Raw genomic sequence first — 16,505 nt, forward strand, 5'->3', positions numbered from 1 at the left:
CTATATATATATATTGAGGTCTATATTGCCAATGTATTTCTAGCGCACATAAAGAATTCCTCTGATTTACTTTGGCAAAGAGGGCAGGTGCTCTGTTTAAGTTGTGTTCCAATTTCTTCAAATTATGTGTAAACAGAAGTGCCAGTTATTATATTGTCTACTTTCTACTAATAGGAAAAATGTTATAGGACAAACTGAACTTTTCAAACAAACAAAAAGTACTGATGTTGAAACTGATAGTTTGATAAGCAAATCTGATGATTCATAGGAAACATTACATGTCTCTAAGAACAAAATTATGGAATTGACTAAAATAAGTCGATAAAGCTAAGTGATTATTGAAAAAGAAAATTTTCTGCAGTTCAGCTTTGGGAGGTCCTTTGGAATAGGTATATTAGATGAACAGTGTAAACCTCTTCTAATTAGAAAACTGAATTCCAGGTCAAAGTAGCTATAGAATATTAATATATTATTCTCATTTTAATTTCTTAAAGTCCTATCATACTACACCACCAGATATACTTTTGGTTCAAAATTATATTTTATGAATGGAGTACAAACTGGACATGTTCTTCAGCTCTACTAAAAAAATTGGCATTTCCCTAATCACTATGGTGACTACACTGGATGACAGACCATCCAGGGTGAAGGACACCAGTGCTGACCTTGCCTCAGGCCAAGTTGGTATCCACTCTGACCTAGAGCCTGAGTTTCAATAATTCACAATCCAGAGCAATACAAGGAAGAATCAGAGGTTCTTAGTAAAGAAAAGGGAAGCAGCTGGCTTTATGACTAATGTAACTGCAGAAGATTAGTTACTTGACAATGAGGGCAAAAAGAGACAGTCAAAGACCAACTCTTCTAGAAAAGGAGGTCAAATCCAACCCCCTCCAATTTTTCATTAGACAAGTCTGACAATATTACTACTGATAGCGATAAGAATGAAAATAATAATAGCAAAAAGAACTTTTATCAAAGGTTTATTATATATAAGGTACTATTTTAAATTATTTAATAAATAGGTTATTTAATACTTGAAGTATGTTAGACATAATTATTTTTATACAGTAGGGTATTCAGTCTTAGAAAATAAATTGTTTGTCAAAAGTCATATAACTAAAAAGAGCAAGAATCAGGATTTAAATCCATCCTTTCAACTATGAATCTCACTTTCTTAATCTATACAAAACCTGATTTATTGATGAAATATCTCTCAAAGAAATAAAAGGGGAAAATTAAAATCCATGCAAAAAAAGAAATACATAACAGTCAAGAGAATCTAATGTTAAAGAAAAAATCTAGAAAGACCCTAGAGAAAATTATTGGATTTGGCTCTGTCCAAGATAATCACGATGGTGTGATCACTCACCTAGAGCCAGACATCCTGGAATGTGATGTCAAGTGAGCCTTAGAAAGCATCACTACGAACAAAGCTAGTGGAGGTGATGGAATTCCAGTTGAGCTATTTCAAATCCTGAAAGATGATGCTGTGAAAGTGCTGCACTCAATATGCCAGCACATTTGGAAAACTCAGCAGTGGCCACAGGACTGGAAAAGGTCCGTTTTCATTCCAATCCCAAAGAAAGGTAATGCCAAAGAATGCTCAAACTACCGCACAGTTGCACTCATCTCACACGCTAGTAAAGTAATGCTCAAAATTCTCCAAGCCAGGCTTCAGCAATACGCGAACCGTGAACTTCCAGATGTTCAAGCAGGGTTTAGAAAAGGCAGAGGAACCAGATATCAAATTGCCAACATCCGCTGGATCATGGAAAAAGCAAGAGAGTTCCAGAAAAACATCTATTTCTGCTTTATTGACTATGCCAAAGCCTTTGACTGTGTGGATCACAATAATCTGTGGAAAATTCTGAAAGAGATGGGAATACCAGACCACCTGACCTGCCTCTTGAGAAACCTATATGCAGGTCAGGAAGCAACAGTTAGAACTGGACATGGAACAACAGACTGGTTCCAAATAGGAAAAGGAGTACATCAAGGCTGTATATTGTCACCCTGCTTATTGAACTTATATGCAGAATACATCATGAGAAACGCTGGGCTAGAAGAAACACAAGCTGGAATCAAGATTGCCGGGAGAAATATCAATCACCTCAGATATGCAGATGACACCACCCTTATGGCAGAAGTGAAGAGGAACTAAAAATCCTCTTGATGAAAGTGAAAGAGGACAGTGAAAAAGTTGGCTTAAAGCTCAACATTCAGAAAATGAAGATCATGGCATCTGGTCACATCACTTCATGGGAAATAGATGGGGAAACAGTGGAAGCAGTGTCACACTTTATTTTGGGGGGGCTCCAAAATCACTGCAGATGGTTACTGCAGCCATGAAATTAAAAGACACTTACTCCTTGGAAGAAAAGTTATGACCAACCTAGATAGCATATTCAAAAGCAGAGACATTACTTTGCCAACTAAGGTCCATCTAGTCAAGGATATGGTCTTTCCAGTGGTCACAAATGGATGTGAAAGTTGGACTGTGAAGAAAGCTGAGCGCCGAAGAATTGATGCTATTGACCTGTAGCATTGGAGAGGACTTTTGAAAGTCCCTTGGACTGCAAGGAGAGCCAACCAGTCCATTCCAATGGAGGTCAGTCCTGGGTATTCTTTGGAAGGAATGATGCTAAAGCTGAAGCTCCAGTACTTTGGCCACCTCATTCCAAGAGATGACTCATTGGAAAAGACTCTGATGCTGGATGGGATTGGAGGCAGGAGGAGAAAGGGACGACAGAGGATGAGTTGGCTGGATGGCATCACCGAGTCAATGGACGTGAGTTTGAGTGAAGTCTGGGAGTTGGTAACGGACAGGAAGGCCTCAATTTGTGTCCGACTCTTTGCGACCCCATGAATCGCAGCACGCCAAAGCTCAACATTCAGAAAACGAAGATCATGGCATCTAGTCCCATCACTTCATGGGGAATAGATGGGGAAACAGTGGAAAGATGCCAGGGAGGCCTGGTGTGCTATGATTCATAGGGTCGCAAAGAGTCGGACACTACTGAGCGACTGAACTGAACTGAACTGATAGTGCACAGTCCAATATTCTTGCCTGGCGAATTCCATGGACAGAGGAGGCTGGCAGACAGCAGTCCTTGGGGTCACAAAGAGTAGCACACAATTAGTAACTAACATTTTCACTTTCTAAGCGTACAGTATCCATTGCACAGGTAGCATCCAAATTTCATAGGATTAAAAAGTGGTTAGACAAAAGGGAAATGTAATAGGTAACTGTGATGTCTATGTCCAGGAAATTAGCAATGAGGGAATACCTAAAGAAACATGTCAACTGAAGAGGGAAAATACTCAGGAGGAGATACATGTAAAGATACCATACTCAAGCTCCTACAAGAGGTTCTTACACAACATTGTTCCACAGCCCTCACTCCCAGCCCCCTTACCTCCTTGATTTCACCTGAGCTCTTTAATATTTCTATGAAGAAATGCCCTTTCCCAGTTTGTTTTTCTTGTGAACTCCAACTTTTCCTTCATCACACAGTTTAAAGGTTACATCCTTGGTGAAGACATCACTGACCCTCATGTCCAAAACAATTTTCATTTTTACTCCTAAGGAACTTTGTATCTAATTCTATAACAAATCCATCTCCATTAAAAGTTGGTTTTGAAGGGTTCCCTGGTGGCTCAGTGGTAAAGAGCCAATGCAGGAGACATGGGTTGGATCCATGGCCTGAGAATATCCCAAGTGGGCTGCCGTCTATGGGGTCACGCAGAGTCGGACACGACTGAAGTGACTTAGCAGCAACAGCAGCAGCACCAAGGAGCAACTAGGCTCATGGGCCACAACTATTGAACCTGTGCCCTAGAGCTTGTGAGCGGCAACTATATGGCTAGCGTGCAGCAACTGCTGAAGCCCACACGCCCTAGAGCTTGTGCTCTGCAACAAGAGAGGCTACTGCAATGACAAGCCCACGCATTGCAACTAGAGTAGCCCCCGCTTGCTGCAACTAGAGAAAAGCCAACACAGCAACAAAGACATAGCACAGCCACAAATAAATAAAATCACTGGTTTCCTGTAATCAGGTACCAAACTGAATTACCTTTGAAACCCTAGCATTTACACGGAGCCTGGCATATTACTCTTAAAATATACTATCCAGAACTGTCAATAATTTTTTTAATAATTTTTAACTCTAGATGAGAAAATATTCTAAAGATCACTTAAAAGAGAATCAAAGACTATAATTACCTAACTATTTAAATAGTAGTTCTTATTTTTACACATATTCAGTACAGTTGGTCAACTAAAGGATCTTCTTATTGGGTTGGCACAGTAAAATTTATTTCAATTATAAATCAGCATGTTCCTTCAAAGCACCTTACTTTTTTATATTGGATACTAAAAATTAGCAGCTCTGATTCCAAAAATAAATATGTTCCTCAAGAACTAAAATTAATGTCTTTTAAAAAATTATTTTTACAAAAGACTTTCAACTGAAATTCATTTAAAAATATAACCCCACCTTTTAGGATGTCTGCCACAGCCTTAATTATGAAAACACTATTCCCTTAGGGGACTAAGCCAATGAGAATCAAGTCCCAAGTAAGAGCAAATGAGAGAAAAATGTCTTTGTTTCTGTTGATTATATCAAATAATGGTCTGAAGTGAAAAGAATTCTATTCATGCCCATTGAAGCTAGGATGAACAAGAAGCAAACCTCTTGACCCAGAACAGAGGAAAGATAGACAGGGAAGATGGATGCACTACCTCGGGCTTAGTTCTCCAAGCTAACACAGGGTTCCATCCACAATATTACTGATCAAATTTAAATCCAATAGAACATCCTGTTTTGGACTCAATATTTTACAGGCAATCATTTTTTCCTCTTAATCACTGTTGACTACTTCCATCAGAAGAACTTTCTCATGGGTATATTGCTAATTACCATAGCTTCCTTCTGATTGTGATGATTTACTACACACAGGAACACGGAGAAGAGAAGTGAGGACAGAAATAACCCATTAAACTGTGGCCTAAAGTGGGGAAGTCAGGAGCACTGATACTTAACATTAATCCCTAAAATCCATCTTCTAAGGGTTGTGGCACCATTTTTAAGATATCTATAAACCGTCACAAAGAGTCGGACATGGCTGAGCGACTGAACTGAACCTTCTTGAAGATTGTCCTTTCCCTAACTAACAGTTCTGATTGGATTTGTTTCCTACAAAAATGTCTTTTTGACCACATGATAATATGCTCACTCTCCAAGATGCACCATAACTTAAGTGGGAATGCTAAATGGGTGATAAATTGATACTAGACAAAAGGAAACAATATAGCCACACAGCTATTACATCCATTCTGTGAAAGAAACAAACAGCATCTGGCAGAGAAAGGTGAAGATTCAGTTTCTGACAATAAAAGAATCTGAGCAAAGTTGACAGCATCTTTGAATACAAATATATATATATATATGTCCTTGAACTCAGATAGAAGCCCCTAAACCTCAGGGCTCAACTGTCCCTGGGGTATTACACTTAGAAGGAGCAGTATTAGGACAACACTAACACTCTCCCACTTTGAGAGAAAAGATGTATGACCTTTTTCAAGAAAAAGGGAAGACAGGCAGAGACAGTAGAGTTAGGAAGAAATCCAGCTGGGGGACCAGTTAAAATTCTGGGAAGCCTCAAAGGGAGAAAATATTCTTGGAGCCCTGGTTCAAGATTTAGGCTGGTTTAGAAATTATCCTCAGTGTCAGCAGCATTTGTGAAATACCTGGATCCCATGATTAAAACATGAATAAAAGTTCTGAATTTTGACTAGATTCTACCTTGAAAAGAAATTTAAATTGGCTGGCTATGATGTAAAATGAAATAGTAGGAATATATTTTCCTTTTCCTCTACCTTGGATTTTTTTAAACTTATTTATTTTTAATTGAAAGGTAACTGCTTTACAATATTGTGTTGGTTTCTGTCAAACATCAACATGAGTCAGAAATAGGTATACATATGTCCCCTCCTTCTTGAACCTCCCTCCCACCTCCTACTCTATCCCATCTCTCTAGGTGTCACAGAGCCCCACTTTAAGTTCCCTGAGTCATTTACCCTGGATTTTTAATTCATGTCCAGGGCAAGTAGGGTTAGAAGACCTCTCAAAATTAGGCATAAAATGACCAACTTGAAGATGTATCTACAAGAAAATCTGACAAATCACTCAAGGAAGGGATAGGGGAAGGGAGATTAGCACATTTCTAGTCATATTCAATACAGACTGATTAGTTCAAAGGGGCTTTTTACAAATATGATAAGGATAAATAATATCAAGTTTGTAGTTTCTAATCAAGATACTGAACTTGAATGTTCTTATGTATTTTATTTAAATGGGCAACAATGTCTGCATTTTTAAGCTGAGACTCTATGGCATTTTATGAATAATGAAATATTGGAAAAAATAGAAAATCTGATAAAGAATTATATAATAATACCTCAAAATATCTTCTTAGAATTCTCCATTCCTAAATCAGATTGTCCAAGGAAAGTGACAAACTGATTCTTGACATCATACAGAATAAATTTAAAATAACTGAAATATTTTTAGAATAAACGTTTTGCTTGGTACTTATTACACAATGAAATAAAAACCCTTAGGGCTTTGGAGAAACAAAACTATATATTAAGATTTTAAAATGTTCTGGTTTCTCAAAATTCCAATACACTTAATATTACATTGTCTCAAAATTTAAAGATTCAGCTATGGGCTTTCTCTTTACACCATACGGCCAAAGCACGGAAAGCTAGAACACAATGAAAAGTTAAATCAATAGAAGCAACTACCTTTGACATCAATGCTATGGTTTCAACATCCATCATGGGTCAGTGACAAGACTTGGAATATTTTAAAGGCATCCTACCACAGTTTGAAAACTTAAGATGACATCAGCATATTAACAACACAAAGATGTTAGAATAATAAGAAATTATAGCACCTATCTTATTAGTTATTGACAATCTATATTCACAGAAACACTGTTAGAACTCACTGGGGATGTTCAAATATGTCACTGTTCTAGAGGAGAGGAAAGGAAAATAGAGGAGAGGAGAGAGGAGGCGGGGGAGAGAAGAAGGGAGGGGAGACGAGAAAGGAAGGAAAAAGGAGGTGAGGAAGGAAAGGAGAAAGAGAGGAAGGGAGGAATGGAGAGAGGAAGCGAGGAAGGAAGGAAAGGACAGAGTAGACAAAATCTTTCCCAATAACATAAGCCTGGAAGGACAATATAACAAGCATTTCCAGGCATATATCACAATAACCCACTATGTGAAATAAAGTACTTTCTTGACAAAAAGAAAAGGAAAGCTCTCAAATTCTTTGATGTAAGGGGACCAGGATGTCACCTGCCTTGAATGTCCTAGAAGAAAGAACTAACTTGAGGGACTGAAAAATACGCCTGTTGGGAATGAGCCATGTGGCATAACCATAAAGTTTTCTATACTGTGTTCCATATGTACATGAGAGTATTTTTTTAATAAGGATATGAACAAAGTGTGTGTGTATATGTGTAATTTTCTATTTATCGCTGGTGATATTGATTTTCTACTTCTGTTAGGAACTTAGTTTTGTTTTTTCTTTTTTGGTTTTATATGTATTTGAGCCAGACATCCTGGAATGTGAAGTCAAGTGGGCCTTAGAAAGCATCACTACGAACAAAGCTAGTGGAGGTGATGGAATTCCAGTTGAGCTGTTTCAAATCCTGAAAGATGATGCTGTGAAAGTGCTACACTCAGTATGCCAGCACATTTGGAAAACTCAGCAGTGGCCACAGGACTGGAAAAGGTCCGTTTTCATTCCAATCCCAAAGAAAGGTAATGCCAAAGAATGCTCAAACTACCGCACAGTTGCACTCATCTTGCATGCTAGTAAAGTAATGCTCAAAATTCTCCAAGCCAGGCTTCAGCAATACGTGAACCATGAACTTCCTGATGTTCAAGCTGGTTTTAGAAAAGGCAGAAGAACCAGAGATCAAATTGCCAACATCCGCTGGATCATGGAAAAAGCAAGAGAGTTCCAGAAAAACATCTATTTCTGCTTTATTGATTATGCCAAAGCCTTTGACTGTGTGGATCACAATAAACTGTGGAAAATTCTTTAAGAGATGGGAATACCAGACCACCTAACCTGCCTCTTGAGAAACCTGTATGCAGGTCAGGAAGCAACAGTTAGAACTGGACATGGAACAACAGACTGGTTCCAAGTAGGAAAAGGAGTACGTCAAGGCTGTATATTGTCACCCTGCTTATTTAATTTACATGCAGAGTACATCATGAGAAATGCTGGACTGGAAGAAACACAAGCTGGAATCAAGATTGCTGGGAGAAATCTCAATCACCTCAGATATGCAGATGACACCACCCTTATGGCAGAAAGTGAGGAGGAACTAAAAGCCTCTTGATGAAAGTGAAAGAAGAGAGTGAAAATGTTGGCTTAAAGAAAACGAAGATCATGGCATCCGGTCCCATCACTTCATGGGAAATAGATGGGGAAACAGTGGAAACAGTGTCACACTTTATTTTTTGGGCTCCAAAATCACTGCAGATGGTGACTGCAGCCATGAAATTAAAAGACACTTACTCCTTGGAAGAAAAGTTATGACCAACCTAGATAGCATATTCAAAAGCAGAGACATTACTTTGCCAACTAAGGTCCATCTAGTCAAGGCTATGGTTTTTCCTGTGGTCATGTATATATGTGAGAGTTGGACTGTGAAGAAGGCTGAGCGCTGAAGATTTGATGCTTTTGAACTGTGGTGTTGGTGAAGACTCTTGAGAGTCTCTTGGACTGCAAGGAGATTTGGCCAGTCCATTCTGAAGGAGATCAGCCCTGGGTGTTCTTTGGAAGGAATGATGTTAAAGATGAAACTCCAGTACTTTGGCCATCTCATGCAAAGAGTTGACTCATTGGAAAAGACTTTGATGTTGGGAGGGATTGGGGGCAGGAGGAGAAGGGCATGACAGAGGATGAGATGGCTGGATGGCATCACTGACTCGATGGATGTGAATCTGAGTGAACTCTGGGAGTTGGTGATGGACAGGGAAGCCTGGCGTGCTGTGATTCATGGGGTCGCAAAGAGTTGGACACGACTGAGTGACTGAACTGAACTGAACTGAACTGAATATATAAAGTGATTCTATTTAAGAAGCTATCAGATCTCCTCTATCAACTCTGTGTAATGAGGTGACTGGCCTTCCCTAACTATGGTGAAAGTCTGAATGTTTATTCTTTGGTTTAACCTCTGCACTGAGGAAACCAAGTACAGGCGAAACTATTCTGAAAAGAAGGTCAGTGAATTAGCGCAAGAAATATCCAACTATCTTTCCTTACTCAGCTCCCCAGGTAACTTGGCATTCACCCACCAGGCAAGAAGTTGAAGTCGTTTAAAAATATGACCACCTCAAGAGGAAAAACAGTACTGAACATCAGAAGGTCCCCAGTTAAAAAGCCCAGTCAAGTTACTCTATACTGAAGTCAACAAAGTCACTGATGCATTTAAATCAGGCTTTTATCCCCTCATTTTAAAATACGAATAAACCCTCAAAGATTATCAGGTATTTCAGAAATGTTTCTAATACAAACGATAGGCCAGAAAAAAATTATTGTACATGAAAGAAAGAGACTATATGAGAAGAAAATTTCACAAACTTGAAAAATTAATACCTTGAGAGAGAGGGAAAAAAGACACTATAAACAGGAAATAAAGCATGATGTTATAAAAAGGGCCATATAAGGAATTTTATAAAGCTCTTAAAAATTAAAATTATGGTAACAGAAATGAAAAGTAACAGATGGGATGAAAGATGAAACTAAAAACAGAACCCAAAAGTCCAAAAAGTGAAAAAGGAGAAAAAAAAGGGGAGGTAATCATAAATTAAAAAAAATAAAAATAAAAATAAAAACTCCCAATACTGGAGAACATGAGTGTCCATGAGACTGAATAGGCTCATCAAGGTTCCAGCACAATGTATGGGAATAGGCCCATATCAAGACATGAAATTTTAAGAAACTGGGATTTAAAACATGAGAGAAAAAAACATATAGATTGCATACAATGGATCAAGAATCAGAACAGTCTTTCACTTTTCCATAGCAATTCTGAACACTGGGAGACGTTGGAACAATTCCCTCAAGATTCTGAAGAAAAAGATATCCAACCCCCAATTCTGTACCCATCCAACAACCAAACTGTGAAATAAATTCCCTCTCAGACACAAAAGAGTGCAAAATATACCATTTCTTAAGATGTTACTGCAAGCCGTGCTTTAACAAATCAAAAAAGAGTTTAAGACACTGATTTAGGAAACAGGAAAGCCAACATAACAGAGAAAAGGGAAATCCCATGATGATGGCAAAGGGATCGCCCAGGATGGGGCTGAGCAAACAGCATCCATTCCAGACTACAGCAGGTCAGAATGCTCTGAGACTTACTCAACGGGACACATAATCATTAAATGCAAGGAAAGTAAATGAGTTTTACAAAAAAGAAAAGTAATCACAGCTCACTAGATAGATCTGAATAGTTTTTATATGTCACAAGAATACAAACATTGATTAATGATCTATCAGAATTATAGCAAAACTATTAGGTTGAAACATATGAAATTGCTGTTTTTTGTAGATCAAAAATTGCACATAGTTCAACCTAGTCTATCAGGAGCCTTTGGGACGGAAAAAGTGTGTGTGCGTGCACACAAGCATATGTTAAAGACTAACTAGAAAGAAGAGGATGATACAAAAATGTTTTAAAAATCAAGAAACAGTAAAATAAACACTGCTTGCCTCTGAGAAGGAATAGAGGGACGGTGAGGACTGCCTTTTTTTTAAATAACAAACTTCCTGAACTATTTTGACCTGTAACAAGTATCTAATAACACTAAATTTAATTTTTTTTAAAATGTTTCTTGAAAAGTAAGGGAGGAAAAAAGGAAGAAAAGGGAAAGGAGAAAGAGAAAGAAAAGATAGTCCAGGAGTGAAGGCCAGGTGAACTTATTACACACACTTCAAGTTCTCAAGGGAGCACCTTCTGGAGAAAAGAGCAGGCTCTCCACTGTACTACCATCAGAGATAGGCATGCTCAAGGCCACTCTTCTTCCACACAGGAGACCAACAACAAACCACAGTGAGTGTAACTGCTCAATATGTGCTTAATATTGGTAGGCTGTTGAATTATCTTCTTAAAATTATATATAACATTGTTCCTACAGTTTTCTACCTGCTCTTTGGATGATATGCCATAAGCTACTCTCTTCTGAATAATGTTCAGAGTCTTGAAATTGGTGATGACATCAATGATTCCATTGTGTTATACAGAACAGGGAGAAGAGTGTGCTGAGATTTAAGCATAAAAGAAACAATTGTGACAGATGTCTTCATTTACACTGAGAGTCCAAGACCCTTCTCCATGATTCTGGCACTCCCCCTGCCCATCCCACTTCTATCTCCTGAGAAGAACATAACCTTGAGTCCTTCTGTCTATAATTTAAGAAAAGTTATCCCTCTACCCAAAGACTTATTTATATTGCAATTTCAAAAGCACATTTGCTAAAGATTTTCTTTGATACTGAGAAATTACAGGAAAATTATCTTTCTTACATATTTTCTCACCATTCTTTAGAGGAAATGACAGGCCAATGTATTCACAATCCAACGGAGAACTATTAACTGGCACAAAATAGCACTATTTTGTCAGTAGCTTTCCAAAACAAGCTCAGTGTCCCAAGTATGAATAAGCCTTGTAGTAAACATGTGATGATGAATTCATTCTCAATTTTTTAAGTGGCATGACTCAGATTTTCAGACCTTTAAGATAATTTAATTTTCATTAAACAGTAACAATCACCATAACGCCCAGGCACCTTCCAAAATATTACAAAGGCAAAATCCCTTCCGGTAGGGTACAAACATCCTCTCCTTTATCAAATACTACCATAAGCCAATTACATAAAAATATGAGTGCCGACATTTCAATGAGAAAGAAATAGGAAGATGTGATAAAGAATAAGGAGGAGTGAAGAGGAGGAGAAAACCCAGTTAGAGTGGTCAAGTCAGAAACAAATGCTCTCTTTAGGACTTAAGAGGCTCTTTTGGAAGACGGATTATAGTTTGAGTGTTTATCTTTGTATCCCTACAGCCTATCTCAGAAAGAACTTGGCACACCAGAAAATGCTCAAGGAACATTTGCTGACTTTATCTAAGAACTGAATGAGGTCTGTTTGGGCACCCATTGTGCCAGAAAGTGTTATCCGAATCATTTCTTCAACACAGCTATGTTGGAGGGACAGCACAAGGAGGTGCACAGCATCTTCTCTGGGAACAGCAGCTCCTTACCTGTTGTTGGACTGGTACTTGCTGAACCACCTGTGTAGGCACTGCTGCTTGACTAGCCACAGATGTCTGTAAAGTCACTGTCGAACCTGTGTCCGACCCGGTCTCTGATGTCTGCATGATGGTCTCTGAAATTTATTAAAACAGAAAGAAAGTTTAAAATGCTATTCTTATATGACTAGATGCAGCACATTGTTCTTAACATCCTAAACTGAGACTAACCTTCTCCCAGAATATCTCTAACTCCACCCAACATGCTCTCTTGATATTCCATGCATGGTTATAGTCATGTTGACCACTTTTAAAATCAATATAGAAAATTGCTAATCTACATTTTAAAAATCTCCAGGAATACCTCTGATTTTGAGGCTATAAAGGTTGAACTTCAATGAGGTCTCATCTGTTGTAAGCTGTTTCAAGCACACTATAAACTAGTCATATTGTAAATTATGCAAAGACTTAATTTTCATAACACAAACCCTAACTGGATGCAAATGTCATAAATTGTACTTTCTCAACACTTTTATAAACTATAGGATGTCACTGGAAGTGTACAATTTAGAATAAATTATTTCTAAGGTCCAACTTTCGAACTCAATATTCACTGACTTGTAAAAATTAATGTGTATATAAAAACCAATCGATAGATCCTAAACTTAGCCACAGGATCAAGCTCACTGATTTTCTTGCCTGTGGGATGACATGGTGCTAAAATCACAGTTAAATTATATTCTTACACAAGGATAGCCAAACAACAACAATGTTGATTATTTTGAAAGATAAGGAGGATCACTATTATCTAGTGACATTTGCAAACAAAGACACGAAATTTTACCATCTCTCATTCACAACTCAACATGGCATATTTTTCAGTTCTCATGTGCCTACCTTACTAAATCAGGATTAAATTTTACAGTGTACATTCAACAAGTATGGTTTCTTAGGCCCTGATATTCCCTTTTGTTACTTATACAGTCAATAGAAAAAATATTAATTTCTTTGCTATTGAGCAGGGACCAGAATTCTAATTTTCTTTCCTAGGGGAAAAACAATATTTAATTGGTAGCTTAAGAAAAATACTGCATTATGGTTTAAATCCATGAACAGTACGATGAACATTAATTTTCCCAAAGAAAATTCTGAAAGAGCATTCAGTTCTTTCAGTAGAAAATTAACCTCTCTCAGCATCTTTTGTCACAGCATGACCTCTTCCAATTTTTCCCCAAACCTTTTCAATCATCTCATTCAATTTCAGAAACAGACCTCTGAAGATATCTAATCTAAACTTATTTCATAAAAGAGAAAACTAAAGCCAGAGAGGTTAAGAGACTTGCTCAAGGTGACAGGGAGTAGAGAAAGGGCTAGGCCTTTTCACTTCGAATCTCTGCTTAGTTTTCTTTCTAGACCTTGATACTGGTATAACTTTAGGTGATTGACTATTCTTATTCCATTGTTGGACAAACCCCTAAAGCAGAACAATAAACCTTAGTGCGTACAAAAAGATACAGCAGTAAAGCTAACACTGACAGAGTATTTAACATATGCTATGTTCTCTTCTAAATGCTTTGAATGTTAATTCATAAATAACTCCATGTGACAACCCAGTGTGGTTGGTATGATTATAATCTCCATTTACAGATGAAGAACGTTATGCCCATTCAGTGAAGGCAGAGAGCGGCTACAGAAGGAAAGTGACGCCGACTGTGGCTACCACTCCATTTATTTGGGCCAGCTAATGTTCAGCTCAGGGATAACTGAATTTATGGGAAAGCAAAACTGTAGCTGTCAGTTTCTCCAGTTTTCCAAAATAAGACTTTTTAATGTGAAATAGCTAAAGATGGTAGCTAATTAACAAAAAATGTAACACTGATCTCCAAACACACACACAGCCTTTTTTCTTCACTAGTATTAAGACCACGAATATGCCTGACAATATCTAAGAATGATAGTATTCACTATATGAAACTCTTGCCTAATTAAGATTACCTGGGGTTCCCAAAATTGGGAGAGGGGATACACAAATTCAGAACTCTATTTGTACCTCTTCTTCTTTATTCCATTGTAGAGGGAAAAAATACCCTCCCCCAAAAGAAAGCACATGCCAATTTCCTTCCATTCATTACACACTTTTGGGTAATTGATGCCGCTTGCACTATGGCAGAGGGCTATTAGTGAGAGTGAGGTGACACGTTTCTGCAGGGAATGAGGAATGAACCAGATGATAGATATCATCTTCAGGGAGTTTTTCTTAGCTTCTCTTCCCAACTCCAAGAGAGGCATTGGTCAATTTAGTACACAAATGAGGAACACAGTTACCAGTTATGTTTTTGTGTTTAAGCTATTCAATCAAGGGTTGGATGAGATTCTTAAAGTGAAGTCACTCAAAGTAAAACTCTCTCCTGTTCATTCCAGTCTTGGCTAGGAACTTCATTGAGGCTCTTTCGTGTGTCCAGGGGTCTGTACTGAAGATCACCCTACACACTCTGTTTTGGTATATGACTCATAATTTGACCACCACTGTTTTAGACAAATATACATTAAGACTATAAATAACGAAGATCTTTAAAAAATTAAATGCATTTTGAAAGTAATTCCTCAGTAAATCACCTGAGAGAGCTTATCAGAAGATAAAAGGCACAGATTTGAAAACTGGGTGCCTATGGACCATATTAGACTCCATAGATAGGCTTTGGCACAGACTATTTACAAATTAAAAATTTTAATTGTCAGCCTTTAAAAATCAGAAAATTCTGTGTTAAAAGCCAAAGTTCTAAATTCTCTTGAAAAATCTGAATATCTAGAAAAGGTAAGCCCATATTATGTGTTTTATACTCAAATCATTTATATGGCAATACATATACTTGGCCTTTATAGGCATTTGAGGCATAAAAGAAACACCCAAGCTTTGACTACTTTACTAATAGGACTGTTTAACTTATACATGATTGGAACTAAAATCTTTATCATTTAACTTCATGTCTGGGTCAGCTGAGTCCCAGAGATGTTAAGTCACTGAACCGAGATCAAATAGCTGTTGGAAGTAAAAAAAGAGGGTATGGACATAACACTGAAGCTCATGCATTGAACGACTAAACAAACTAGAAGTCCTGAGTTTCATAATTGACACTGAATAGACCAGAAGTGAAGAGAATTTAAAAAAGCAAATTGATGAACTTTTAGAATGAGAAAGAAGGAAAAAGATCCCAATTATTTAATAGGAGCAACCTTTACAGAATAGAACAGGGAAAATAAGATGGAGAGAAAATGATGGCCTATATACCTTAAAGTTATAGAGTCATGGAGAAACTTACATCCAGCTTCTCGCTCTAGTATATACCACATCAAAAGCATGTACACCCGTGGTGGATTCATGTCAATGTATGGCAAAACCAATACAGTATTGTAAAGTAACACCCATGGTGGATTCATGTCAATGTATGGCAAAACCAATACAGTATTGTAAAAGTAAAATAAAGTAAAAAAAAAAAAAACAAAAAACAAAACCAGCACAGAAAGACCAATCTAGAACATTCAATAACTTCCCAGAATATCTACTGTTTACTCCCAAATTACTGCTCATCATCTAATCTCCTTGACTCCTGAATTACAGGGTCATGCCAACTGATAAGAACTTAATCTCTCAGTTTGGTCTCTACCTTTCCTTAATAGACACAACTTAATTATCCTCTGATTTCATTTTCTTCCTCAAGTTTGCAGAAGAGGTTCTCTCTACCAAAGCCTCAGGCCTTCAAAGGCTCTTAGTTATATCCCTCCCAGAGTCATAACAAAAAAACAGTCACAATCCCATAGTTAGGTCTCTCATTAACTAGTCTTTTCCAGGTGCCACACAATATGCTAACAGCTTGAAATATATCTTCTCATTTAATCCTCAAAACACCCCTGTAATGGTAATGCTGCTGCTACATCGCTTCAGTCGTGTCCGACTCTGTGTGACCCCATGGATGGCAGCCCACCAGGCTCCCCTGTCCCTGGGATTCTCCAGGCAAGAACACTGGAGTGGGTTGCCATGTCCTTCTTCAATGCATGAAAGTGAAAAGTGAAAGTGAAGTCGCTCAGTCGTGTCCGACTAGTAGCAACCCCATGGAGTGCAGCCTACCAGGCTCCTCCGTCCATGGGATTTTCCAGGCAAGAGTACTGGAG

The 16,505-nt window shown here is 37.9% G+C and overlaps 1 protein-coding gene across 7 annotated transcripts in view; it reads right to left on the reverse strand.

Annotated features, from left to right (window-relative positions):
• Nucleotides 1-16,505, reverse strand: part of RFX3 (regulatory factor X3) — a 343,496-nt gene that overhangs the window by 186,376 nt on the left and 140,615 nt on the right. For all 7 annotated transcript variants that reach the window (XM_060409419.1, XM_042243406.1, XM_042243408.2 and 4 more), the window contains one exon: nucleotides 12,348-12,472. In XM_060409419.1, coding sequence (XP_060265402.1) covers nucleotides 12,348-12,464 — 117 coding nt within the window. In that variant the 5' untranslated portion in view covers nucleotides 12,465-12,472. The remainder of the gene's footprint in view (nucleotides 1-12,347; nucleotides 12,473-16,505) is intronic.

The sequence above is a fragment of the Ovis aries genome, chromosome 2, assembly GCF_016772045.2.
Source record: "Ovis aries strain OAR_USU_Benz2616 breed Rambouillet chromosome 2, ARS-UI_Ramb_v3.0, whole genome shotgun sequence".
Classification (NCBI taxonomy): domain Eukaryota; kingdom Metazoa; phylum Chordata; class Mammalia; order Artiodactyla; family Bovidae; genus Ovis; species Ovis aries.